At 44.8% G+C, this 25,936-nt stretch overlaps 1 protein-coding gene across 12 annotated transcripts in view; it reads right to left on the bottom strand.

The window, feature by feature from the left end:
* The window catches only part of FHOD3 (formin homology 2 domain containing 3), a 450,025-nt gene that overhangs the window by 23,012 nt on the left and 401,077 nt on the right, over positions 1-25,936 (bottom strand). For all 12 annotated transcript variants that reach the window (XM_055127826.1, XM_055127828.1, XM_055127830.1 and 9 more), the window contains 5 exons: positions 23,877-24,035; positions 12,849-13,031; positions 11,026-11,145; positions 9,876-10,037; positions 5,802-5,992 (listed from right to left, as the gene is read on the bottom strand). In XM_055127826.1, the coding sequence (XP_054983801.1) occupies positions 5,802-5,992; positions 9,876-10,037; positions 11,026-11,145; positions 12,849-13,031; positions 23,877-24,035 (815 nt within the window). The remainder of the gene's footprint in view (positions 1-5,801; positions 5,993-9,875; positions 10,038-11,025; positions 11,146-12,848; positions 13,032-23,876; positions 24,036-25,936) is intronic.

Below are 25,936 nucleotides of genomic sequence, written 5' to 3'. Positions count from 1 at the left end.
TAGTGAGTTTTTTTTTGAAATATTGAATGTAAACAAAGTAAAGAGAAAAGTAAAGTGAAATTTATCAGCTACACAGGCGGGGTGGGGGGAGCTATACAGGGGTTCCTGGTGGTGGAATATGTGCACTGGTGAAGGGATGGGTGTTTGAGCATTGTATAACTGAGACTTAAGCCTGAAAGTTTTGTAACTTTCCACATGGTGATTCAATAAAAAAATTAAAATAAATGAATAAATAAACAAAAGCTCTGTGATGCTCTCCACACTCACCAGGATGATTCTCAACAAAAAAGGCAAAAACCTAGTCTGTGTGAGGAGGTGGAGAAATGACAGAGTGCACTGGAGGATCCCAGCTGCTGTAGAAAGTTCTTCCTTTCTAAAGTATTGAGCACAGGGTCATTCTGTGACCCCACAATTCTATGCATTAGGTGAAAAGAAACCCTGCTTGTTACCTTTCACTACCAAGAAACCCTTCTACACAAACGTTCACAGTGGCAGCAAAGTGGGAACAAGTGCTCTGTGGCAAACTAACGGGTGATGTGAGGCTGCTTCTACACAGCGTCCATCTCCGGTCTCATCTGTCATCATGGAAGCCTCAGGGATTCCTCACGAGACCCTGAACACACCCATTCAGGGCCTCAGGCCCCCGTCCAATATGTCAGGAAGCCCGAGTGGCACAGAGTTGGCAGTGCTGAGAGTCCTCTGGCCTGTGATAATGGAGCAGGGTGGCCCCTTTGCTGGGAGGGCGACAGGCTGAAGAGGTGCCCGACACATCTGCATGGACTTCTGGCTCACCCCACAGTCTCTACCCCCAAGCCCTTCCTCAGAGAAGTTTTTATTAACATCTCTGCTTTGTAAAGCAGCTCCTAATGTCACCCCTTTATATGTCCACTTATTTCTCCTGGCTATTTCACGTCCTGGCATCTTGTAGCTGACGTATGCTGGGCTGCGCTGTCTTAGGCTAGGGTCCTGCGATGTACTGTGGGTGCTATCGCTCATTATGGAAGATCTCTATGCAGGAAAACTGAGAGGAGAGTGGTACAGGCCACAGCTGGGTAAGTACTGCACTCAGTTCTTATTAAGTTTTGATTCCACTCCCTCCCCACCTTCCCAACCTCAATTTTGTGGGGAATGTGTTTGTGTGTGTGGAGGTGGGGGTGGGGTGTGTTGGACCACACACAGTGGTGCTCAGGGATTACTCCTGGCTCTATACTCAGGAATCACCCCTGGTGGGCCTGAGGGACCATATGGGCTGTCAGAGATCAAACCAGGACCAGCTGCTCGAAAGGCAAGTATGGGAAAGTGTATAGTACCCACTGCACTATCTCTCTGGCCCCTTGATTGCTCCTTTTATACACAAGTACAACCCCAGGTTCCTTACTCTCCACCTTTTTAGACCATCATTTCTGAGGGGTCCAAATACATTAAGCCGAAAATGTGGAAATGTGATCCAAACAGGTAAGTGACCACAAGCTAGGATGATGTACATCTAGTAAGGATGCCAATAATTATTCAACAGGGAGGGCAACATCACATGTCCTTCCATCAGAAGGACAAAGGGATTACTTTAAGGGAGTCAAATATTCAAGGGCTTGTTCACTGAGTCAGTAGCTTTGGGGACACTTGATGTGAAGATCTTGTGTTTGAGAGGGGCTGATTGTCATCAAAACTTGAGGTACAAAGTCAATTGTCCTTAACTTGTCCTGTCCTCTGCCCCTTTCATCAGTGTGCTCCTGAAGAGGGTGACCAGCTCAGGACAGCTAAGGGTAAGTTTGGGGATGACAGAGCAGTGTGACTGTTAACTATTTATTGGTCCCCTCGAATGGTAGCCCTACTAGGTCTTCTCCTTTTCTCTGTGTCTGACAGAGTTAAATGCAGCCGCATGATCCATGAAAATAAAAGAGGGGTCTGCAACCCCAGAGCAGAATCAGGCTATAAGAGCAGAGCACAGACAGGAAGGGCAAAGGCTAATGTGTGGATCTGGACAAGACTTTTTTTTTAGCTAGCAACAGTTTTTGCAAGCCAGGTTTTGCCTTAAAAGGATTGTCTTGGGGCTGGAGCGATAGTAGAGTGGGTAGGGCGCTTGCCTTACACACAGCCAGCCTGGGTTCAACCCCTGATACCCCATAAGGTCCCCCGAGTCTGCCAAGAGTGATCCTGAGCAAAGAGCCAGGAGTCAGCCCTGAGCACCACCAGGTGTGGCCCAAAAAACAAACCAAAAAGAATAAGGGTGGGATGGATTGTCTTTGTTCTTTTTCTGTTCCTTTATCAAGAGTGGGGCACTGGAGTAGCCAAGGAAGGACCCGTTACCCAGCAGAAGGCAGAAGCACCTGCCCCTTTAGGTCTGTGATAGAGGGAACAGAAAGAGTCGCGGGCCAGATGGGAGGCTCCAGAGTGGGGAGAGTCTGTGGAAAGACTACAGAGATACTGAAGGCCAAGAGATTCCTGTTCTGTCAGGAGAACCCAGGCAGAGTTCCAGGGCAGCACCGGGAGGCTGAGAAAAGGCAAGAAAATGCACAGCCCCCAAAGCATGCTGTCAGGTGCCTCCTGGGGAGCATGGCAGGTACTGGGCGCAGAGCTGCATGAACTGAGGGGAAGGAAAAGAGGAAACAGAGCCCACCGCTTGGCCCTTCAGCTGTCAATAAGCAGGAGGTGGTGAGGCAGAATTCCTGCCTATATGGCAGCCCACGGTGTTTCCAATGGCTCGGCTGGCTGAGAACTGCCCGTTTTTACAATAAAGTTCTGTAGACTGTAGCACTGTCATCCCGATGCTCATCGATTTGCTCGAGTGGGCACCAGTAATGTCTCCATTGTGAGACTTCTTGTTACTGTTTTTGGCATATCGAATACACCACGGGTAGCTTGCCAGGCTCTGCCATGCGGGTGGAATACTCTAAGTAGCTAGCCAGGCCCTTTGAGAGGGACAGAGGAATCGAACCCCAGTTGGCTGCATGCAAGGCAAACTCCGTACCCACTGTGCTATCACTTCAGTCACAATAAAGTTCAGGAGGGAAAAAAAATGACTGTTCTTCCCAGAGGCCAACTTGGAGAGGAGCAGTGAGGAGTCAAATTCTCAAAGCCCTGCCATTCGGGAGACTAATGTTTCCATCATTGGCCAGGGCCCCGGGCTGCTTCCCAGGTCACCAGGGAGGCTGAGCCGAGTGAACAGAGAAATAGTGAACACTTTCTCTCTTCATCTGGGGGTCATGAGAATAAATGCGCAGCTTCAATACCCATGGAAGTGAGTTAATCCACAGGAGACAAATATTTGACACCCATGAACTGTAGAGCAGTATCGGAGTTGACAGCCCTTCTTTGACAAGCTCAGAGGACTGGATCACAGGCTTCACTGCCCGGACCCCTGGCTGCGCTCCCTGGCACCACAGGGTCCTCTAAGCATGGCGGAGTGCTCCAGAGCACTATGCCAGATAGCCTAAAAATGAAATCTTAATTACATAGAGAAGCATAAAATTCTTATCAAATTCTCCTTTATCAGAAAATTTTTTTTAAAAGTCTTTTTGATGATAAATCAACAAAATACAAGTTCACTTGGAATTTAGTGAGCTAAGGAAAGATAATGCACCTCAGTGGGGCTCTGAGCCCCGCTCGCATCTTCATCCCAGCGGGCACCCACTCTCCTCAGGTCTACTCTGGAGCTCCTACTAGACTACACTTGATCCTTGCTGCTGTGGTTCAGATGCTTTTGCTTGGCCACCCTCTGGGACCCCCTTCCCCTCCCTCTGCCATAGTCCCTTTACTCCCCACCATAACTACAAAGAATTTTGGGTTCATCCCAGAAGATAACAGATGAGCACACCAGATTTGGGTTCCAGAAGAGTCAGCCAGGTGACAAGCTGAATAAAGACAACGAATGGGTCCATCAGCGCCAACGTTCTTTGCATTCTGTGTAGGTATTGTAGTTGACAGAGAAAGGTTTCATTAAAATAACTTTTCATCTGTCTGGGAGAGTGGCTAATGTGACCAGGCATAATAGCTTTGCAAGAGTTTCATAAAACTGCTCCAGTTTTTTGACCTTCCAAGTGGAAACTATTTGTTTATTTGAAAAGTTCTTGAAAGTTGGAAATTGCTTGTATCATACAAAGCATAAGGGCCAAAGCTGCTCACATTCCCTGTGCTCCCCTATAAAGCATGTTGGATACAGAGTGTACTTTGATTTCAGTAAGAAATCTGACACAATCTCTGATAAGATCCTTCTACCCAGAGGGCAGCTCCAAGGTCTAGAAGCAGTACTGAGAGTGGGATTCTCAGTCGAACAACTGAATTTCAAAAGTATTGATTAATGGATAGTTGTCAACCTGGAGGGCAGATTCTCTTCCTGATTCCGGTTCTGTCTGACATCTAAAGACTACACCTCCCGGCCCCCAGACTCAACAGTCTGGATCGAGACCCAGGAGGAATGATTATCAAAGCAACAAATGACAAGCTTGGAGAGGGCTCATGTACAGATGAGAGGTTTTTTTTTGAAGGTCTGTATGGGTTCAAGGAAAGTGAAGGCGGGGGGGGGGAGGGATAAGCAAAGAGGGCAAAATGGGGTGGAGAAGGGAAGAGAAGACAGGGGGGGGAAATCTCACAAAAGACATGAAAGAAACAGGGATAAATGAGAATACCATACCCTTGTTTCAATAATAATAAAGCACTCACACACAGGACTGTATTGCAGATCTCTGGGAATAGCCATGGTTTCCAAGGCCCCAGCCAGTCTGAGCCCTCCTGGAAGGTCTTAAGAGGATTGCAGGGAAGGTCTTAAGAGGACTTCCAAGAGGCTGCTTCCTGGGGGCTGCCATCAGGTCACCAATAAGCTGAGCTCTGGACACCTACACTTTTAGGGCACAGGCTATAAGAGCCAGGATTGAGCAAGCAGGCCATGAAGGCCAAGGTGAGGCCTTTCCAGTTACTTTTTTTTTTTTAACAAAACAAAAGTAAGCAATGGGATGATGTTGATCATCAATTTGCTCGAGCAGTACCAGTAACGTCTCCATTGTGAGACTTGTTACTGTTTTTGGCATATCGAGTACGCCATGGGGAGCTTGCCAGGCTCTGCTGTGGGGGCGAAATTCAACCCAGGAATCAAACCTGGGTTGGCCGCATGCAAGGCTAATGCCCTACCCGCTGTGCTATCGCTCCAGCCCAATAATAACAAAAATATATATATTAAAAAAAAGAAACCAAAAACAACAAAAATAAATGGTGGCACCTGGTAGGAAATGCCCTGGTCCCGGAAGTTGAAAGAGTCAGGCTACTCTTAGTGTCCTGATGAGGGAGAGAGCCCCAGTGCTCCAGGTGAGGCCTGAGACATCCCTGGGTGTCCCACAGTGCTCTTGGATTTTGTGACATTGAGGAAGGCTGGTTCAGTCACTGGCAGTGGAGCGCAGGCTGCGCTGTTATTCAGAATCATGGGTAGATTGAGATTGTATCAAGAAGAAACTTTTCTAAATAATTTGTTTGGCTTGCTAGTAAGCAAGGCCTCCATAAAACTGTTTAGTAGAACCAGAGATACTGGGGTCAACTTATTAAAGAACGAAGGCAATTCCTCATCAAGGAAGAGTTTTGGAAGATTATGCGTCCAAGATTTTAATCTCAAGATTCAACAAAGTTCTACAATCGTGATGAGTGAGTATAAGAAAAATTATAAACCCGTGAAACTTAAGAGTTTGCATCAGTGATGTGTTGACTATAGAGTAAGAATTTACAGAGCAAGGTTTGTAAACAACTCTCAGATCTTGGCTTGCAGAACATCTTATAACATGGCATTTCATGTCTACTGAGGTCTTCCCTTCATTTACCTGTTAATTATTCTTCTATGGACAATTTTTAAGATTATAATTCGCTCTGCACAGTCTTTTAGGAACTCTGACATTCGCTGCTTTAAAACTGGTTTCATTTCATGTTTTGCAATTGCCTTGAGGTGATCCCATGAAGCTTTGCATCTTCTCTCCATCTGACATAAATTATCCTGAAGTTGATCAAAGTCGACCTGAAAATCAGAGAGAGAACATTGCAAATGCACTGAAACCGCCGGACAGCGACCTGAACCAGGAAACCCAACTGCCTCTGGCAAGAAACAAACATCAAAATCAAATTTACATCTTGAAATACAAACATATTTATGGCCTAAAAATGATCCACATGTGTATTTTTCATTATCTCGACATCAAATTATTTAGTGATAAAACTGTTCTCCAAATGAACCCAATACAAGTGTCACCTCTTTTTGTGTGCCATATTTGGAGAGAAATCTTAGGAAAGTCTTCAGGAACTGTAAATTCAAACATGATATCAAGGAACACTGGTACAAGATGAACTGAACAGATGTCTCATAAATTCTTCCAGAGCCCTTTTGTTCCCCAGAGATATTTCACTTAAGGTCAGAGGAACATACCGTAGTCCTTCACGGATGGCTTAGATGTGTGGGAGCCAGCTCAGGGGCAGCCATCACTGTGATCTCTCTTAAACTGTATGAGAAATCATTTTATTTCTCTGCCTCATCACTCTTTCAACCAACACTAATGGAGGTATGCCAGTCCCTCATATTGTATTCTAAGATGGTAAAGGCAAATGTCAAATGATACCAAGTTGCTTTTTCAAGAAGGTTCATTGGAAGGACAGAGGGATAGTAAAGGAGTTAAGATATACGCCCTGCATGTGGGTGACACAGTTTGATCCCCCAACTTACTGCTAGAGGATCCCCAAACATGTGTATGTCACCATGAAGAACCCCACCTCTACCCCTTGAGGCCCACCGAGGGTGACTGGGGGGTAATCCCTAACACTGCAATACTGCAGGACCTACACATTTGGAAATCATTGGCCGGATTGCCTGTTTGTTTTAAATTTTTGTTTGTTTGGGGGCCATACCTGGCAATGCTCAGGTGTTACTCCTGGCTCTGTATTCAGGAATTACTTCTGGCAGCAGGAGATGCTGGGGATCAAACCCAGGTCAGCTGTGTGCAAGGCAAGCACCCTACCCACTGTACTATGTATCTGGCCTGGCTGGTTAAGGCCTCCATACCTCTGAGCATAAGAAGGCTCTCTGTAGAAACTTGTGATTATAAGCACTGAGGATATACAATCCCACCCAATCCCTCTGTCCCCGGCCCCTATGTTATCTAGAAGGTGAGTCAATATTGCTTAAGATGACTGTGGGCTAAGAGCAGAGCCTGCACACGAGGGCCCTGAAGAACTTGCTGGCATGGCTGCAGATACATTTCCAACCTCAAAAAATCAAGGGAGATGATTAAGTCATTCCAGGAGGGGATCTGTCACCAGATAGGACAAAGACCCACTGAACACAGGGGATGCCTGGGAGGGGGGGTGGCAAGCAAGACGGTGCATGTCCTTGGTTTCTTGGGTACGAAAGAGCCAAAACCAGAAGGCAAGTTTAGGCAGAGTCCTGGCATTTGGGTAACCAGGGAGTTTGTGGAACTTTGAACACAATCCGAGAAACCCTGTGTCCCAATTAGTAAAGACTTCACTTTACTGAATCACAGTGGAACAGAAAAAAATAATACCTGGAATTCAGCCAAACGGATAAGAAATTTAGATTTAGAGAAAAAAGATTAAACTGTTCAAAGAGCAAGTCCAAAAAAGGCTCCAGATGACCTGAAATTGATAAGTAATATCTAGAGATCAAGGAGGTTTGGAGCCAATCGTGATAGGTCTAAGCATGACTTTCTAGACTGGCTCTCATCTGCATCTGCAGTGGCCTTATTCCATGGAAATTTTAATGACTTAATAACTTTAATAATTCAGCTAAGTTTAGACATGTGTTGAGTGGCTATATGCAGTCAAACCTGACAATGCTTGGCCCATGCCACAGTGGGTTCAGAATGAGCAGGGGAGACGGTATGAGAGATGGTTCCTGATTTTTCCTTTCAGAGAAAAGACTCTGCTATCACCTATAAAGGTGGTGGCAGAAGAAAGTAACTCTGTGGCCAATAGATGCCAAGCAAAGTTTTGAATAAAAAGCAATTCAAAGGATGAGCTTAATGTGGCACCGTATGAGCATGGGTGGAAGTCGGCCCCAACTGGTACGCTGGATCAGATCCTTCCCAATAACCCCATGACCTCAGGTTTTGCTTTTAACTCTATTTAAGAGGTGAGGAACTGACACACAGAGAGGTTAAGTTACTTGTGAGAAGCCGTACAGCTGGTCCCAGGAGGACCTGGGACCCAAACCTAATCTCCTAGTGGCAGAGTCTAGATTACTGATCATCTTGTCTCATGGCTCTGTGTCATATTGGCTCCTAACAAACCCTGGGGGTGGGGGAGTGTCCTCTTGTGAGCTTTCTGGAGAACTACTGCATATGGCCCAGCACATGTGTAGGAAGACATAAGAGCTGAGCTATGAAGCAAAGTCAAGTCTTATCAGTTCAGCCTGGGATGTTGTGAATCACTCAGGGATGGCTGCCGAAGGGAGGCTTCATGGAAAACACACAGAGTGGGTAATGTGGTGTTACTTTCTAAATGTGCCACAAATTTCTTGAAACAACCCTTCAAAACACAAAGCCCAGTGCCTGTCACATTAGCATAAGCCGGCCTGAATGACTGGGAGACCTAAACTACCGGGGCACAGAGTGAAAGTGTGATGCATTCTGGGTGGCTCTGGAAAGAAGCCTAAGATGACGGGGCCTTAGGAAGTCAGACTTGATCTCATGGAGTAGGCCCAGATGAAACTGCCCTCTGAGAAGTGGGTGTGGGATCCACAACTAGAGGACCTCAAGTTGGGACACCCATAGGGGTTTCTGAATCTTGGTTAGGGCCGTAAGAGATATTTGTCAAGATTGTAGAAAGACTTGGGCAGAGTAAACACAGTCAGAATGAAACAGCAGAGCCAATGTTTGAGATACGCTGGTTATTTTCAGATCTGGGGACTGTTGCAATGCAGGGTGAAGCAGGGCACTGGCTATGCCAATTTCTATTCTATAACAGGTCCACGGTCAGAGCAGCTCAAGGCCACTGCTCAGAGGACCTTGCACTTGCTGCAGGCTGCTCCTGAGGTAGTCAAAGGAGCATTCCACCCCAGATCTCTACATGAAGGCAGAGAGAGAGAGAGACCTCAACCAGGCCTCTTCCTCACCACCTTCTCTCCCTCTTCTTAGATACTTGAAAGCATCCCAAGCTTACCGATCATTCTGGGTTCAAAGGTAGCCTGTGTTGGGTTTCCAGGAGTTTCCTCTGTCTGGGCTGTCCAACTAGTATCCGACTGAGATTTTACACTTACTTCCATGACCTTTGTCTCTCCTAGTTACAGCACAGCTGGGATTTCTCTGGGATGGCCTAGTCCTATTCATGCTTTTTCTGTGAGAACAGTGCTTTTGCTCCCTTTTCTAAGAAAACATAGGCTCCCAGATGCTTCCAACTCCACATGAAATTGAAGACCCTGCAGCAGAAGGCACAATGCTATATATGGGTTGCTTCCCAGTCCCAAACTTCTCTCACTAAGATCACTGGGATGACCAATCTACGGGAGCAGGAGCCAGGGGTTCTGTAAGGTCCTATGTCTTATATACAAACTGCACTTTTTTTTGGCATTCTTGCCCACCAGAAACAAGCTGGGAAGCCTGAATGCTTGGGAGATTCCAGCCTGATGAGTTAACGGTGGACACAGGGGTTAGCACTGCCATGGCAAGCTTGCCTTTATAGCTCAGTAGGAAAGAATCTGACAGAAGACGAGGAATGGGAAAATTATTTTAAAAGTCCATTGGAAATAACACGAGACAAGTCATCCTCACAAACCCTGGGGCAGGGGTGGCAGCAGCCCATGGGCGTTTTACTTAAGAGAGTGTTTTTCAGAGGCGGTTGGTAAAGGTCCAGGATCTGAGGGCAGGCACAGCCTGCTTCTCTGTGCCCCAGCATACCTTGGCTGACCTGGTCACGGCCCCGATCTCCGAGTACAAATCAGAGCTGTCTGGAAAATTCTCCACCACCATGGTGCACACGTGATGGAGAAGAGACTGCTTGTGCACGGTGTCTTTGACTTCTGGAACCTTCTCGAGGTAGCTTAGTTCAAATGCTTTGGCCTGTCAGACGAATATTAAATGAAAAAATCAGGAATAACAAGCCCCATGCAGGCTCACGGAAAAAGGCACAGATGGCTACAAGTCAACGACTGGAGTGGGAATAGCTCACTATTTAGTTCCTCTGTGAGTCAAGCTTGTCTGGTCACACATTGCATCACCCCTGGCTGATCACATGGGACCCGTCCACATAAAATGAGCTTCCAGCCCCTTCCCACCACGGCTATCAGCTTCGAGCTGTCCCAGGATGCTGCCCTCAGTGAGATTTCTGTGGGGCTGGCTCTCTAGAACTGGACATCAGTGCTTTTGTCCCATGCTCTGTTCTTCTACCTACTAGCCACAGAGGCCTATATATTTTTTCCTTGATCTTTTTAAAAAAAATTTTATTAGAGAATCACTGTGATGTACAGTTACAAACTTATGAACTTTTGTGTTTGCATTTCACTCATACAGTAATGGTTTGCCCATCCCTCCACCAATGCCCATACACCTCCACCAATGATCCAGTATCCCTCTCACCACCACCACCCCCTCCCCCCACCCCACCCTGCCTCTGTGGCAGGGCATTCCCTTTTGTTCTCTCTCCTTTTGGGTGTTGTAGTTTGCAATAGAGGTATTGAGTGAGGCCTCTATTTTTAAAAGTTTTTTATAATGTATAATTATATCTGAGTGATATTGAGTGATACGGTCAGAACACACACAGAGTAGAAGTAAATATTTCCGATGTTAATTCTGAGAGTAGCAAAGCTTTGTAAGGAATAGTGTGCTTATTTTCCTTAAGCTTTTAAAACCTATTCATAGCAAGATGCAAGTTTTAATAAATAGGGCCTAATATTTTAAGAACAAAACTCTTAGATTTTCAGCAGGAATATACAAAAGGCTTTTGTTCAGTTGTACATTAGGGAGCTAGAGGTCCCACCTCTTTCAGCAAATTAAAGGCAGGGATTTTGTGACAAAGGAGGCAGAAGAATAAGGGGTATAAAAGACTTACATTAGTTCCATTTAGAAAGTTCCCAATGGCCAAGAGAGTAGACAGGATAAAGCCCAAGGTTTTATTGTTCTCCAACTGGTCTATTCCTTCCTTCAGGTCCAAAAGAGGTTCTGCCACTTCCTTTCAATTAAAACAACAACAATGAGAAAAGAACAGAAAGTGTCTGTTTTGGCTTTTGTTCTTTTTCATTCTGTACTCAGCAGTAACAGTGGTTGTACTCCCCAGTATGAGACAATGTCTTACGAGGGATGCATGTTTTTAGGCACAGAGAAGAGCCCAACTGCAGCAGGAAATAATCCCTAAAGTGTCCCCAGTGGGGGCTGAGCAGTACCTGTACCCAGCAGAGGTGACAAATGGGCTGTCTTCCCCTGTTCTTGCCCAATCTCCCAAGGTTGGTCAAGCAAGACCTTTAGGTCACACCCTCCTTTCATTCACTCTTCTGACCATACCTGATTCCTTTAATGTCAGCATCTAAACGACAACCTTTCTCTTTGCTTTTCTTCTTAATGACAAAGGAAACTGTGACCTCACGGTCCTGATATCTGGCCCCGCCCTCCAGATACTCTGTGGCAGTCTGCCTGGAACCTGGGTTCCTTTCTAGATGCCACCATCCTCATTTCTCTCACTGTCTTCTTAACATTTACTCTTGGGCTTCTGTCCTGTCACTACCCTCACAGCCTGAGTCTGAGTCTCCCCTTCCCTCTCTACAGCTGTTATTCTGTGACAGCCCCACTCATCCATCCTCACTGAGCCTCTCATAGAGCAAATATCCCAGAGCCAGAGGTTTAGCTGCATTCTCAATAGCAATCTGTAGCACAGTTTCTGTCAGGCTTACCTGCTAATTCTCCAAGGTGGATCAGGTATTTGGGTCTACTTGGGAATCACTTTACTTTGCTAGAGAAAGTCGCCTAAACATGTTACCCAGTTTTGCAATGAAGTCATGCCAAGTAACTGTAGTAGTCATGAATTAGCCTGCATTTATCCAAGTTTGATTTCTGAGTGAATCCAAACACAATGGTTCCCTCCCCTAGCCCCACTGCCACCTAGCTTGTCCTCAGTATAGACCCTGGTGGCCCCCTGGGGAGGAGGATAGAAATCACAGAGTGATTTGCACTTAGGATCTGCACATCTGCACATCTGCACTTAGGATCTGTCTCCTCTGGGCACTTTCTCTCAATTTATCTCACTTTCAGCTCACCTTCCATCCTTCCATCTTTTCCTTTTCCTCTCCGCTGCTTTTTTCCTACCAAGTCCATAAGTACACCTGCATTGTCCTATTCCAGAGAGGATACCCGCTTCGCTTCTTCCATCCTCAACTCAAGACGAGTCTTCCCTTGCCTTAGCACTCTTAAGCACATTTTCCTCCTAGTCTCCTTACATCCTCTTGCAATCTATTTCATCTTCAATTGTCCATAAAATACTTTCTCAAAGGGACCACTGGGTCCCCGCTAACTGCTACAATGTCACTTTAGGTGATTAATGCTATATGGATGATTACAAGCAACTCTGTCCACAGTGTTTTTATTTTCCACATTATACCACAATAAGCATAAAGAATCAGAAAAAAGTAGTTTTAAACATTAGAATAACCTGATGGTGACAGTATAGACCAGTGATTTTCACTTTTTTCACACCAGTGGCCTACTACTGGGTCCATGGGCTGTGAATTGAAAACCACCAGGATAAACACAAATCCATCAGACGACTTTACTTCTAATCCTACCCCAGAAATGATACTTCCTGCCCCTGCCAATAAAAATCTGGCTTTCTCAACAATGAGGTGGTGGGATGGACTCCCTCCTGAGAGTCGAGGCGAGCCTTACCTTTTCTGTAGTCTCATAGTCCATTTTGAATGCCCACAGGTGGAGCCGGGCAGAGAGTTCGCTGATAGAGGAGAGAGTGAGGAGGAATTGCTCTGCACTGCCTAGGGGGACTTCAGGATTTGCAAGCTGGGCTTCCTGGATTTTCTGCTTCTCTTCTTCAGTGGGAATCATGGTTAGAATTTTCTGGAAAGAAATATAATAATTTTCTCTTTTACTGACAGAGCCTACCACACTCCATTCAATGTTTTCAAATTCATACTGCAATTTTTCAACCAGGTAGGAAAGATAAATTGTTGTCAAAATTGTTATTATAGATATGGATGTTTCCTCATTAATAACCAAAGACATGTGAAAGAAGAATTTGCTAGGTAGCATGTAATTTTCATTCACTAATTATAAAATTCTTGCTCCTTTAATTTCCTATTGTCACTGTCATTGTCAACCCGTTACTCATCTATTTGCTTGAGCAGGCACCAGTAACATCTCCATCGTGAGACTTGTTATTACTGTTTTTGGCATATTGAATATGCCATGGGTAGCTTGCCAGGCTTTGCCATGCGGGCGAGATACTCTCGATAGCTTGCCGGGCTCTCTGAGGGGGCGGAGAAATTGAACCTAGGTCGGCTTCATGCAAGGCGAATGCCCTACCCACTGTGCTAGTCTCCTATTACAAACAAGTTACCCAACATTTTCAGGAACTTAGACATGATGAACACTCTAAGCAGTAAATGAGGATGGGAGTAAGAGAAAAATGAACGAGTCAAGGAGAAGAACACTCTGTTTCTTAGGAATTAGAATAAAATGTCAAACATATAGAATCAGTGCTTCTCATGAATTAATTTCACAGCTTATGGAAATGACTCATTTTTCAAAGAACTTAGATTGATTTCTGTACTTGGAACATTTACTTGCAAGTAATTGGTTTTAAATGTTTAACTATATTTAAATATATCACATTAAATAATACTAAATTCAATTAAGACTGAGGGAAAAAAGACTATGTTGGTGCTTTATATTTATTTTACATATATTTAGTATTAAATAATACTAAATTCAATTAAGACTGAGGTAAAAAAGACTATGTTGGTGCTTATAAAGAGCAATACTGGAATCAGGGAGATAGTGCACATGGTGGACACATGTCTTGAGTGTGCAAGTCCCGGAGTCTGATCCCTGGCACTCCATGCACTCTGGGTACCATCTGGCATCACCCTTGTAGCCCACGGCTATAGCTCTCTATGGCCTCAATGGAAAAAAAAGACCAGTACCTTACCACAAATGGGAAAAGCATATCTTTCGGACTTTTATTTGCCTCTGGGAGACAGGAGTGACAAAAAAAAAACTACCAGAAGAATTCTGATCCTTCAAGCTATAAATCTTATAGAAATTCCTTAATAATTCCTTTTAAAATGAAGGTAAAATATTGCAATCATGGACACCTAACATACATTATTAAAGGCCAGGAGTCATTATTTCTCTCCCATTTCTCCTCTATTAGCAAATCAAAGAAACATACTTAGTGCCATACTTTTTGACAACTTGTGTAAATTCATTAGTTTGGATGTGGCTTTATAAAAGCAAGCAAATGAGTAACGAGAGGGGTGGAGTTCCAGGGCTGGGTGACCCTCCCGGGAGGCACACTCCTTTGTGCTCATCCCCAGAGTGCGACCATAAACCCTGCACAGCAAGAGTGGTGCTGTCTTCTGAAAATGCTCTGAAGCAAACATTGATAGGGAAGGGAAGATTAGAACTGGAAAGTCGATGGGACGAGCAGTATGTTGACCACACTTCCACTGGGTCCCAGGCTGTCTGAAATGTGGAAGAGAGTGTCAGGTGGGTGTAGACAGTGTGCGCCAAGGGAGTTCCCCAGTCCCGAGAGGGGTCCAGGGGACTTCTCTCATGAGAGCAGTGGTAGCCGGCCTCTCCTGTGGCTGATGCTGCCATCACAATAGGGTCCTGCAAGCCCCGACTGCCTTTCCTTTCAGTCTTCACTCAGTCAGGCCCACACAAAGGTCTAATCACCGAAAATGCTTGGCACGGTGAGGCAACCGAAGCCCTAGCTGACAGCTGGAGGATCAGAGATGAAGGGAATTGGAAAGTCCTGGAAAGGTCATGGAAAATGAGTGCCTGGCAAAGCAAGTGCATAAAGTTGCTTAAGAATTCCTGGATTCATCCCTGGATTCATGCATGAAGTTGACCTTCAAGAAAACATCAAAGACTTGGAGATCTGAACTAGTGAGTTGCTGGTGCCCACTTTGAAAGCTGAGTAGACACTGGAAACAGAGCACAGAAGGCAGGTCAGAACTGTGGCTGCAGCCCAACAGGCGAGGGAATGAACCTTAATTAATGAAGATTTATTGATTAATTAATCTCAATCAGGAGAACAGAATTGCCCAATACAAAAACTAGACAAAGATGCAAAAATCCTTAACAAGATATTTTCAGTATATCGAGATTAGAACATATAAAAAATAGAGCAATATATTTTAAAAACTAACCAGTTTGGGTTTAATATCAAAATTAGCCAGTGCATTTATCTACAGTCTGAACCAGAAAGCCTGATCATTTCAATTAATATAAAAATGAGTACAATTAAATATCCCTTCATGACAAAAGAACTCAGCAAGACAGCAAGAGAAGGAATTTACTCCATCTGATAAACTGCATCTGTATAGAATCTATAGCTTACACCCCAATGAATGTGACAGATTGAATGTTTTAACCTCTTAGACTGAGAACAAGGCAGGATTTTTAGTTTATCCATTCTTATTAAGTCTTGCACAGAAATCCTAGCCAGGTGTATAACATTTCAAAACTACACTTCAGAAAGAAAAAAATGATCCCAATTTCAGGTGTTGTGACTATATGCTTAGAAAAATACAAGGTATCTAAAAGTTCTACATAAAAGTTTACCAGTGTTGCATGATACAAAGTCATTTATACAAAAGTCCATTTTATATCTCAATATTGATAATGAGCACCTACAAACTAAACTTTAAATATTTTATGATAAAATAATTATTATAAATCTAAGGAAACTGAACACTGCAAAATAGAAATGCTTATGGAAGCAAAGATCTACATAAATGGGGTGCTGTACTGTGTTTTTTTAATTAAAAGGCCCAACAGGACCAGACTCTTAACTTCTCCAAAATTGATCTGCGAGTTTAACCCAAATCTAAGCAGAACACTAACACAAACTTTGTGGGTTATAGCCAACTATTTGGCAAGGTAGATGAACCAAAACAACCAAAATTATTTTGAAAACAATAATCTTGAAGGCGTTACATCACCTGACTTTAAATTTTATTATAAAACTATACTGATGTTGTAGAGTAGTACAGGGGTTAGGGGTTAGACCCCAGTTCTATTCTCAGCAACACATGGTCCCCCAACATTGCTGTCTGTAGCTCAGGAGGCCCCAATACACCACAGAAGTGACCCCTAATTATCAGTGGGGTGGCCTAGATGGTCCTTACCAACACAGGACATAGTCAGTGCTTCTCACAATCCACAGCTGACCCAGTTGGCCAAGAATCACATGAAGACCCCCCACTTAACACAGAGAGGGAGTCTCTATAAAAAGAAAATTGTAGTAATAAAACAGGGTAGCTATCCTGAGCAACGGGATAGACTTATGGAGCAGTGGGACAAAGTCAGTTCAACAACTTTACACAAGAACAACACATTGGTTCTGACAAAGTTACAAATGCAGTTCAATGCAGAAAAGTCAGTCTTTCCCTGCAAATTGCATTAGAACAACAGGAGTCCCACCTGCAACAAATGCTACTTTAAAATGTTCCTTCTATATAAATTAACACAAAAGGGACTCAGATCTAAAATCAAAAGGAAACACATAGTGTTTGGAAGGAAACAAAAGTATCTTTGTGACCTAGAATGCATAATGAATTCTTACACATGATACCTAAAAGAACACTATAAAGAATTAGAATTAAGAAATACTATATTCATTCATAATTGTCACACCCTGTTTTTTGTAAGTGCTTCTGGCACACAATTTTAAAAACATCTTTCTGGCAAAAAAAAAATGGCACAAGATCTGCAATGATTATGTGGTAAAATGTGGTCAGCTGAGTAAATCAAAGTTAATCCAAGTTAAAACTTTCAGCTAACACTGTTATGAGAATACAGGTCATAGGCAAAAACCAAGCTACTGTCTGACCCAGAAGTTCCATTTATAAGCATATACTAGAGAGGTAAATTTTTTTTGTTTGCCCAAAACCTTATACATGAACACTAGTAGCAGCTTTATTCATAATTACCAAAAATATGGGCTTACAAAACACCTTTCAACAGGTAAAGAGACAAATGACAACCCAGGCCTGCAATGCAATGGCAGTCAGCAATAGGAAAATGCAAACTCCATCTCTATATCTATTACTGGTGCTTGCTCGAGCAAATCAATGGGCAACGGGATGACCGTGACAGTTACAGTGACCTGGACAACTCATGCTGAAAGAAACCAAGCTCAAAAGGCCACCTATGGTGTGATTCCATTTATATGGCATTCTCAAAGAGACAAAAGAGTGATGGGAATTGATTAGGGGTTTCTGGGATCTAAAGATGGTTGAAGATCAAAGAGAAAGCCAGAGAATTTGGGAGGGAGATGAAATTATTTTTGATATTAATTACAGTTGTCTCCACACAAACATACATATTTTAAAACTTACAGAACCACATATCCCCAGAGTCAATTTTACTATACTTTAATACACAAAAATAAAAAATATATAATGAAAGCCTGAATATTTGATGGCACGATCAGATGCTCACAGGAGCCTGTAGGTTGTGTCTCAGGATACATGGGGATGCAGGAGCAGTCCTGGGCTGAATGAATGCTAGCAGGGAGGGCTGCTCGGAAGGTTGTCTAAAGTCAGTGCTGCCAGCGGGTACTGCAGACCCATGTTCCGTGCTGGAGTCTGACTGAGGTGGCAGGGGGGAGCCCTTGACCTCTCCTCTTCCAACACACGCTTGGGCCTGGTCCCATTCCTGAAGCTATGTGGGGGCACTAGCTGATTGTGGAGATACTCTGTGAAATGCACCCACAGCCGTGGGTGTTGATCCCACCCGACCCACAGATGATATTAGCAAACAGTCAGAACCATCCAAGCAGATGCCACTTCTGGAACAACATCCAGCATTCGAACTCCACTCATCTTCGAAATAAAAATGTAATGAAAAATTTTATTTTCTTAATGCTTAATTGCTCTAAGCATGTACAAGAATTCCCCAACCCCAAATTGTCAACACGTTCCCCACTTCTTCAGAAGCGGCATTTTCCTGTGATGATTTCTGTTGCTTCCTCCCCATACCCTTTGGGAAAATAATCAAACACTCTTACTTTTGTTTTTCCCTTCTCTAATTTAAACCATTTGTTCACTGTTGAAGATTTATGAGGCTGCCATCTGCCAGTTTATTTATTTATTTACGTATCACTGACAATAAAAATAGCTTTAAGACAGCTAAATGACAGGTCAAAGCCAGCAGCTATGAGGTGGTGGTTCTTTAATTTCATGAGCAGCTGATAAGAGAATAAACCCGAGGAGATATCTTTAATTTTCTCTTTTGTCATATCAGTAAAGTCATTGATTGTTTCCCAATTATCACCTGATTTCATAAGAAAAGTACCAAGCAAGAACACTGCAAAGAAAATAAGAAGTCTGCGTCCCCTCTGACTTTCTCCAGTTCTCCTGTAGCACTGCTCTAAGTCTCATTGCTTTTATCTACAAAAGTTGTACTGGAGAAAAATACAAAGATCCCGTTCTCTAGTAGCCCACTATCTTTGAATGTAGTTATCCCATTCCCTCCAAATGACTACAATGAGTAAATTTTATTTTGCTTTGTGAGCTGTGAACAGAACTCTGGTTACAGTCTCGAACAAGGATCTCAGTGACAATGGCAGAAAATTGGAGCCTTTGGAGCTAAGATGAATTTACATGTAATTTGTATGTTCTCATTACACCACAGTTTTTTATAGGCCTTTTGAACCACACCTGCCTATACTCAGGGCTTACTCCTGGCTCTGTGCTCAGGGATCACTCCTGGTGAGGATCAGGGGACCATAAAAGGTTGACAGCGATGGAATCCATATCTGCCACATGCAAGGCAAGTGCTTTGTTATCTGTATTATCTCACTGTATTATCTCTCTGGCCCTACATTAGTTTCATTATTTCCATGGAGAAATAAACATTTAAAAAAATTTTTTTATTAAATCACTGTGAGATAGACTCTTACAAAGCTGTTGAATGATTGATTTCAGTCATACAGTATTCTAACACCCATCCTTCCACCAGTATACAGTTCCCAGCACCAGTGTCCCATTTCCCTCCCATTACCCTCCACCCCGACCCCCCAGACTGCCTCTATGGCAGGTACTGATACAGAAATATTTTAAACTTCTAAAGGTGTCTTTTTTAGGCGGGAAGGAGGTTACTCCCAGTTGTGCTGAGGTCTTACTCCTGGCTCTGTGCTCAGGGAATCACTCCTGGAAGTGCACAGGGATAGAACTAGGGTTGACTGTGAGCAAGGCAAGTGCTTTATTCCTGTACTATCCCTTAGGCTCTCCAGCTGTCTTGATAGTATACCTCGTTTTTAACATATTTTTGAAGTTTAGACACCATGATTTACAAAGATTTTAATAACAGGGTTTGGGCATTCAATGTTTCCTCGCCAAACCCAGCACCAGTGTCAGCATCCCTCCACCAAGGGCCCAGGGTTTCCTCCCTTTCCCCATCTGTAAGACACATAAAGGTGGGTCTGTTTTATCAGATGAAGTACTCAGGGGAAGCTAGATCTGATCGAAAGCTATCATGGAGGGGACACTCCTGACCTCTAGCTCCAGCTCCAAGGCTCATGGCTTGAGGTGCAAAGCTACCCAAGGGCCTGACAACCAGTCCTGGATGCTTTGGTTCCCTGGAGCTGCGAGGGGACTGTGACTCCTCACCTGGGTTTCTGAGCAGGGGCCAGTCAATTGCAGCCAGCGCTGCACTACCTGGGGTGCTGGGAAAGGTGCTGTAGTTCTATATGTGTGGCTAACGGGGCCCTCTTCAGCCTCTGTTGCTAGAGAGTGGATAGCCAGGAAACCAAATCAGAAAGTTGAATGCCATCTGGTGCTGCCTAGGTTCCATTTCCAGAGCTGACTCTGATTCCCTCAAAACCACTAAAGAATGACCCCGAGCATGGATCTGTGAGTAGCCTCTGTGCCCAGCTGAGTGAGGCCCCCACAAAAACAAACTAAAATAGGTGGGGCAGAGGGATAGTATAGAGGCTAAAGCTCTTGCTTTGCAAACAGCCATTCCCAGTTCAATCCCCTGCACCACATATGGTTCCCTGGGCAGTGTCAGGAGTAATTCCTGAGCACCACTGGATACACCCACTACCCCTGACTTATACATTTAGTGCCATTTGATTGTGCTGTTACCCTCTAAGTAGACACAGACTATAAAAATTAGCCAAGAAAACTCAAGAATGTTTGAGTCTAATACTCTTATGGCAAACTACTTCCTCAAGGACATGTGTTAACTACTCCCTCAGATTTTCATAGAAAACTCCATCAGTGGGTTGCTCAGCCAAACTGCAGGATGTCATTTAATATGTCTTCATCTTCAAATGGTCCTAGGAAGCCTGGGCGCTGTGCTAGAGTGCCCATGTCCCAGAAGCAGACAATTTGGCACAAAGCCCTTTGGACAGAAGCAGGAAATCGTGTTAGCAAAGATCTGGAAGTCCACAGCTTCCATCTCTGCTCAGTCCTGCATTAACTCCAGCAACAAGCCTAGGGAAGAAGCTCTGGCTCAGAGATGAACATGCAGATGAGGCCACCTGTGTTCCTCGTAACCCAGAAAACAGGCACGGCAGGAAGTGCCTGACAGTCCCTGGAGTCCATGCTTCCACGAGGACTAGTTTCAGATGGAGCTAAGGGGGACAGGTGCGATGTTGTGCTGGAAATTCTGGAGACTATGTTCAGCTGTTACTATTGGGTTGATGGAGACATCTTGTGGGTAGAAATAAGGGGTGCTGCTAATCTCTTAGGGTGCACAGAAAACCTCTAACCTCAAAGAAGAAACCAGTCCAGAAAGTTGGTAGATTCCTGGTTGAGAATCGATTGGGCACTGGTGACACTCAGGATCATATAGTTTCAGTAAGAGGGTGGCACTGCTGGCTATGGCAGTGTCCCTCTGCCTTCAAATCACCGCACCTATCAGCAACTCCTGGGGGGACTTGGGCAGCACTGTGGACAGTGTGCATGCATACAACTGCCCACTCCCCTTACACACCCCACAGAAACCCCAGGTACCCTCTGGAACAGAGTGGCCTGTACACATGGTATGTGCTATAGACTTGGGTTTTAGAGCTCATATTTCACTTGAACTCTTTCTGGCTTGTGAGTTGGGGTATAGATTGAAGCTTGAATTCACTCTTCATCAGCTTCCAGATGGGGAAACATCATGGTAGGTACCCCATAAGTTTGGATGAACGTCTGGGTAAAGCACCTACCTGGAGCCTGGCCCAGAGAAAGAAACCTGAGAAAGTCAGGTTGAGGGCTGCAAGGCTCTGCCTAAACCCATCATCATTCCTTCCTGGATCAAAGGGGAATCAGCTGGAAACCAGTCCCGAAAGGGAGGAAAAAGTAATTTGATTCATGCTGAAATCACAGTAACTTTGTCTCTGAACCACTGCCCACCCAGGGAGATGCGCGTTTTGGGAAAGAACAAATCCAGAGTCCAATAGAATCAATCACTTTGAGTGGATTTTTAAGTTCTCATGAAAGGAGGGAAACTATTTCTGAAATCGAGATTCTGGGATACCCCCACTCCCCCTTCAATCAGATTGGCCCTTGTGCATTGGAAACCTTTCTTCGGAAGAATGTGGAGTTTTGGCCATTTTAGAGGACACGGTTAAGTATATAGGATGGCCCAAATATACGTGGGGACTATTGTGTTGTCTTAAATTAGGACACTCAGCTGATCCAGCTAGCAAGTACCCCTCAACCAACTCAGTGGCAAGCCAATGCCCATTTCCCTTGCTCCTCTGGGGAGCCCATAATGAGGGAGCCTTACATTGAGGTCTGATGTTCTTCCTGCTTCCCACTAGCTATCTCCATGTATCTTTTTGCATCTGCCTGTGGCCGTGTTAGACCCCCCTGCCATGGGCAGCCATGCTTCCTCACTCTCTGGCTGCCTACCTGGAGATGCTGGTTGGCTCTGCCTCCGGACCCAACTCCAGGGCTTGGGGCTTAACTGGCTCTCCAGCATGAAAATAAAGGTTCTTGGACCAGGCTGTGTGTGCTTCTCAGGCAAGAGTTCTTTAAGCCTATATTGGTTTCCTGGCACCATCCTAGCCAAACGCTATAAACAAACCACTTAAATCGATTCTCTCCCTGTCTGAGAGATTCAGTCTGCCCTCAAGAAATCCATGGGTGGGGCTGGAGCGATAGCACAATGGAGAGGGTCCATTTGCCTTGCATGCAGCCAACCTGGGTTCAATCCCCAGCATCCCATATGGTCTCTGGAGCACCGCCAGGAGTCATTCCTGAGTGCAGAGTCAGGAGGAACTCCTGAGCATTGTCGGGTGTGACCAAAAAAAGCCAAAGTCCATGGGTCCATGTGCTCTGAGGCTCCAGTGGATGCTCTTTCCTTGCCTTTTTGAAGCTTCTTTAGTTTTTGGCACATGGATTGCAAGTACATTTGTCCAATCTCATCTCACGGGCACAGAACATTCAGTTCTATGTGTCTTCCTGGGCCTTTTCTGACTTCATGTGAAGTCCTCTTTTTAGTCACACTTCCCTCTCTTCCTAAGAACAGCAGCATTGGAGGAGGCCCATCCCAGTATGACCAATTCTGAACTGGCTGATATTTGTCAAGAACCTTTCTCCAAATAAAGTCATTGTCTGAGGTTCAGTGTAGGCAGGGGTTGCGGGGTGGACACTATTCCGTTGACTACAGATACATCAGAAAAGAATTTTCCCTGTGGAGGGCTCTCATTTCTAAAGCACAAAGGCAGACCTGCTCAGGTGGGTTCAGGTGCCACACAAATGCATCCCACCCCTCCTGCCATACTCAGGTCCACAAAGTCATTTACAGTGGCCCAAATCTCTTCTTTGTTCAAGAGGGTGCTTTCCTTCTCTGCATTCAGTCTTCTCTGCTCCCCCAGCCTCAAGTCTATCAGTGAGGCTGTGTGTGAATGAACCCACACATAGTTCATTTTAAAGACAATGGCATTCCTTTCCAATAGAAGAGAGTGGATGCCAACCAGTGCCACAAACCTGTGTGCTCAGATCCCCATGGTGTCCCAGTGGGCTATACTGCTCAGCTGTAGAAATCTGCAGGCTGAGATATTAGCTCAAGTCTGCTGCTCTCCATGATCAAAACATGAGACTAAGACTTGCTAACAGCTGGCACCAGCCAATGGTGAAAAGAGAAGAGAATCAGGGTGAGATTGCGAAACTCTGGATGAACAGGTGAACCAGGGAGACTCTATAGCTGCATAAGTCATAGCCAACTCATCTGATCTCTCTCTCACTTAGTCATCATCAAGTGCTAAAGAGTCAATGGGTGTGGGTTCGCCAGCCGATCAAATGAAATACCTCTCCAGGTATCTCAGTGAGCACCAAGAGAGAGACAGTTGATTCAGTAGATGTGAGCACACATGGAAAGCCCTACTTTTGGAATGCTTTGATCAATATATTTGGCGTGAAATGTCATGAGAAGCAACTGTGTCAGCAGCCCCTCGAGGGCAACATATTCTTCTGAGAGATGGGTGAAGTGTGCTCAGAAGGAAATCAGCAAACAAGACAGAGAGTGGAGATATTTGAGTTTCATAAGCCAGACAAGTCTTCCCTCTCCGTGGAAATTTTTTTAAAAGGTGTGAATTATTAATATTATTCAGAGTCTGGCTGAGGCAGTAAAATGGCAAGCCACCCCGTGGAGAAAGTCATATTGGACACACTAATGTTTCACATATGTGAAATACTGGAAAACATAAATAATAATTGATAGAGCATCTCTTACCTCAATTCCTTCTTTGTTTAAGGCATATTCATCAAAGTTCAAGATGGCGATCTTGATGGTCCTCGGAGGAGGCAGGACTGTCAGACCGATGTTAATAGCATTGCTCCTCTTGGAGTCCAACACAATGATCTCTTGCCTTTTTCCATCTGCAGCAGTTTTCTTGGTGATAAAAATAAAGAGTCCAAGATCAATGCATCATCTTTGGTTCTTTCTGTATTTCATGACTGAAAGCAAACTCACTACTTATTTAGAGAGGAAAACAAATGGCCTTGATTCAACTCGGGGAAGGACTGGCTACTGCTCAGCTCGGCACACAGAAGAAACAGATCAGGGACTAGCCCTGAGAAGCCGCCAAGCCTGGGTCAGCAGTGGAACTTCACGAGTCAGACACATTACCAAATAAAATTGATTTTCCTTCAATTGGGAAAAATGTGATCTTAAGAAAACTTTTTTTTTCCCCCCCAGAGAAGCAATGGAAATTCCACCAAAGCCGCTCAGCACTCCCTCCTGTGGACTGACTATGAGATGTCAGAGGCACCTTCTTGGCTCTTATGCAAGTGGCATGTGGCCTGGATGGAGACAGTCAGTACCCGCACACTGAGGCGATAACAGACCCAGCATACACTCCAGCTGGCACATCAGCCAGCCCCATTGAGACCCCCTCTCACACATGTATCCTCGGCCCTGTCCACAGAAGCACCTGCCCCATCGAGACATCTGCCCACAGGTGGGTACACAGGGCCCAGCTGAAGATGGGAAAATGAAAGGCATGTATGAAGGATGAGGAATGAAGAGGCAAGAGGACCAATGAAAGGACAGGGGCCAAGAGGTGTCTGGGTATCCTCATAAAGGCCTATGGATGTTGGCCTGGGTGCCCCTGGGGGCAGCACCCAACAGGCTGCAACTGTAAAAGCTGTTGGGCCAACACATGCCCCCGAGTTGTGATCACAAGGCCCCAGCTTTCTCCTGTAGGTCTTAGAAAGTTAGAGGTGGTAGTGAAGGGGGTGAGAAGTAGATGTAGATGAGCAGCCTCCCTGGGTGTTCCCTAGAGACAAACAGAGCTGGGGAGGAAGATGATTGTTTGCGTTCATGGGACAAGTTCAGATAATGATCAATTGGATGCAGTAGACTGTCCATAAGGAAAGACAGTGTGAGGGGGCTCAGCTGCAGGGTCACTGGCTCACTGAGCAGGGACTGGAAAAACAGATACTTGAGTGGAACATCCATAGGCCTTTATGAGGATACCCAGACACCTCTTGGAGAACAATTAGCTGGAGCTGGTGGGGAAAGAGAAGGAGCTACATGGATGCTTTGTCTACGCTGCTGAGAACTGCCAGGAATGAAGCTTGAGGGTTGGGAGAATCACTTCCAGGGAATCTCATGAGCCAGCCCAAGGCTCGGATCATACTCTGCAGGTAAGACCGCTACGGAGCCACTGCCTGCCAATGCCCTCCCTTCTGGAGAAGGAAACTTGGAGTGCAGAAAACAGCTGAACTGGCTGGAGAAATGGGCAAGGAGAAACAGGCTGTGGCCTCTCAGTTCTTCTGGAACCTTCCAGACTCCATTGCTAAAATTCTATTTTAAGACTTTAAGTATGCATTTGGGGATAAATTAAAATTTCTTCACGAAGAAAAAGACGGAAAGCATCCCAGCTGCTTAGGGGCCTGGCAGCCAGAAGGAGCAATTACTGTGGATGCTGTTATCTGAATAGCAGATTTCTGGGGACTTGGGGGCATGGGGCTTCCCCATTCTGCAGGGCAGGTTTGTCTTCTATGCATCCAATCAAGCAAGCTTATCAGAAGACCCTGAAAGTTAGCTTTAACATCTAACTTTAAATACTGTAGTGAGTGTGAGATTCTAAGAAAGAAAAAGTAACAGTTTGACAGGGACCAGAACCATAGCACAGTGGGTAAGGTATAGGCAAGGCAAGCCCCTACCCATGACTGATCTGAGTTCAAACCTCAGCACCCCATATGGTTCTCTGAGACTGCCAGGAATGATCCCTGAGCAAAAACCAAAAAAAGATAGGTTTTACGAAATGCTGATGATGGGTAACAAAA

This window comes from Sorex araneus, chromosome 2 (assembly GCF_027595985.1).
Source record: "Sorex araneus isolate mSorAra2 chromosome 2, mSorAra2.pri, whole genome shotgun sequence".
In the NCBI taxonomy this organism is placed as follows: Eukaryota; Metazoa; Chordata; class Mammalia; order Eulipotyphla; family Soricidae; genus Sorex; species Sorex araneus.
The sequence above is the reverse complement of the archived record's forward strand: the minus strand, read 5'-3'. Positions and strand labels throughout refer to the sequence as shown.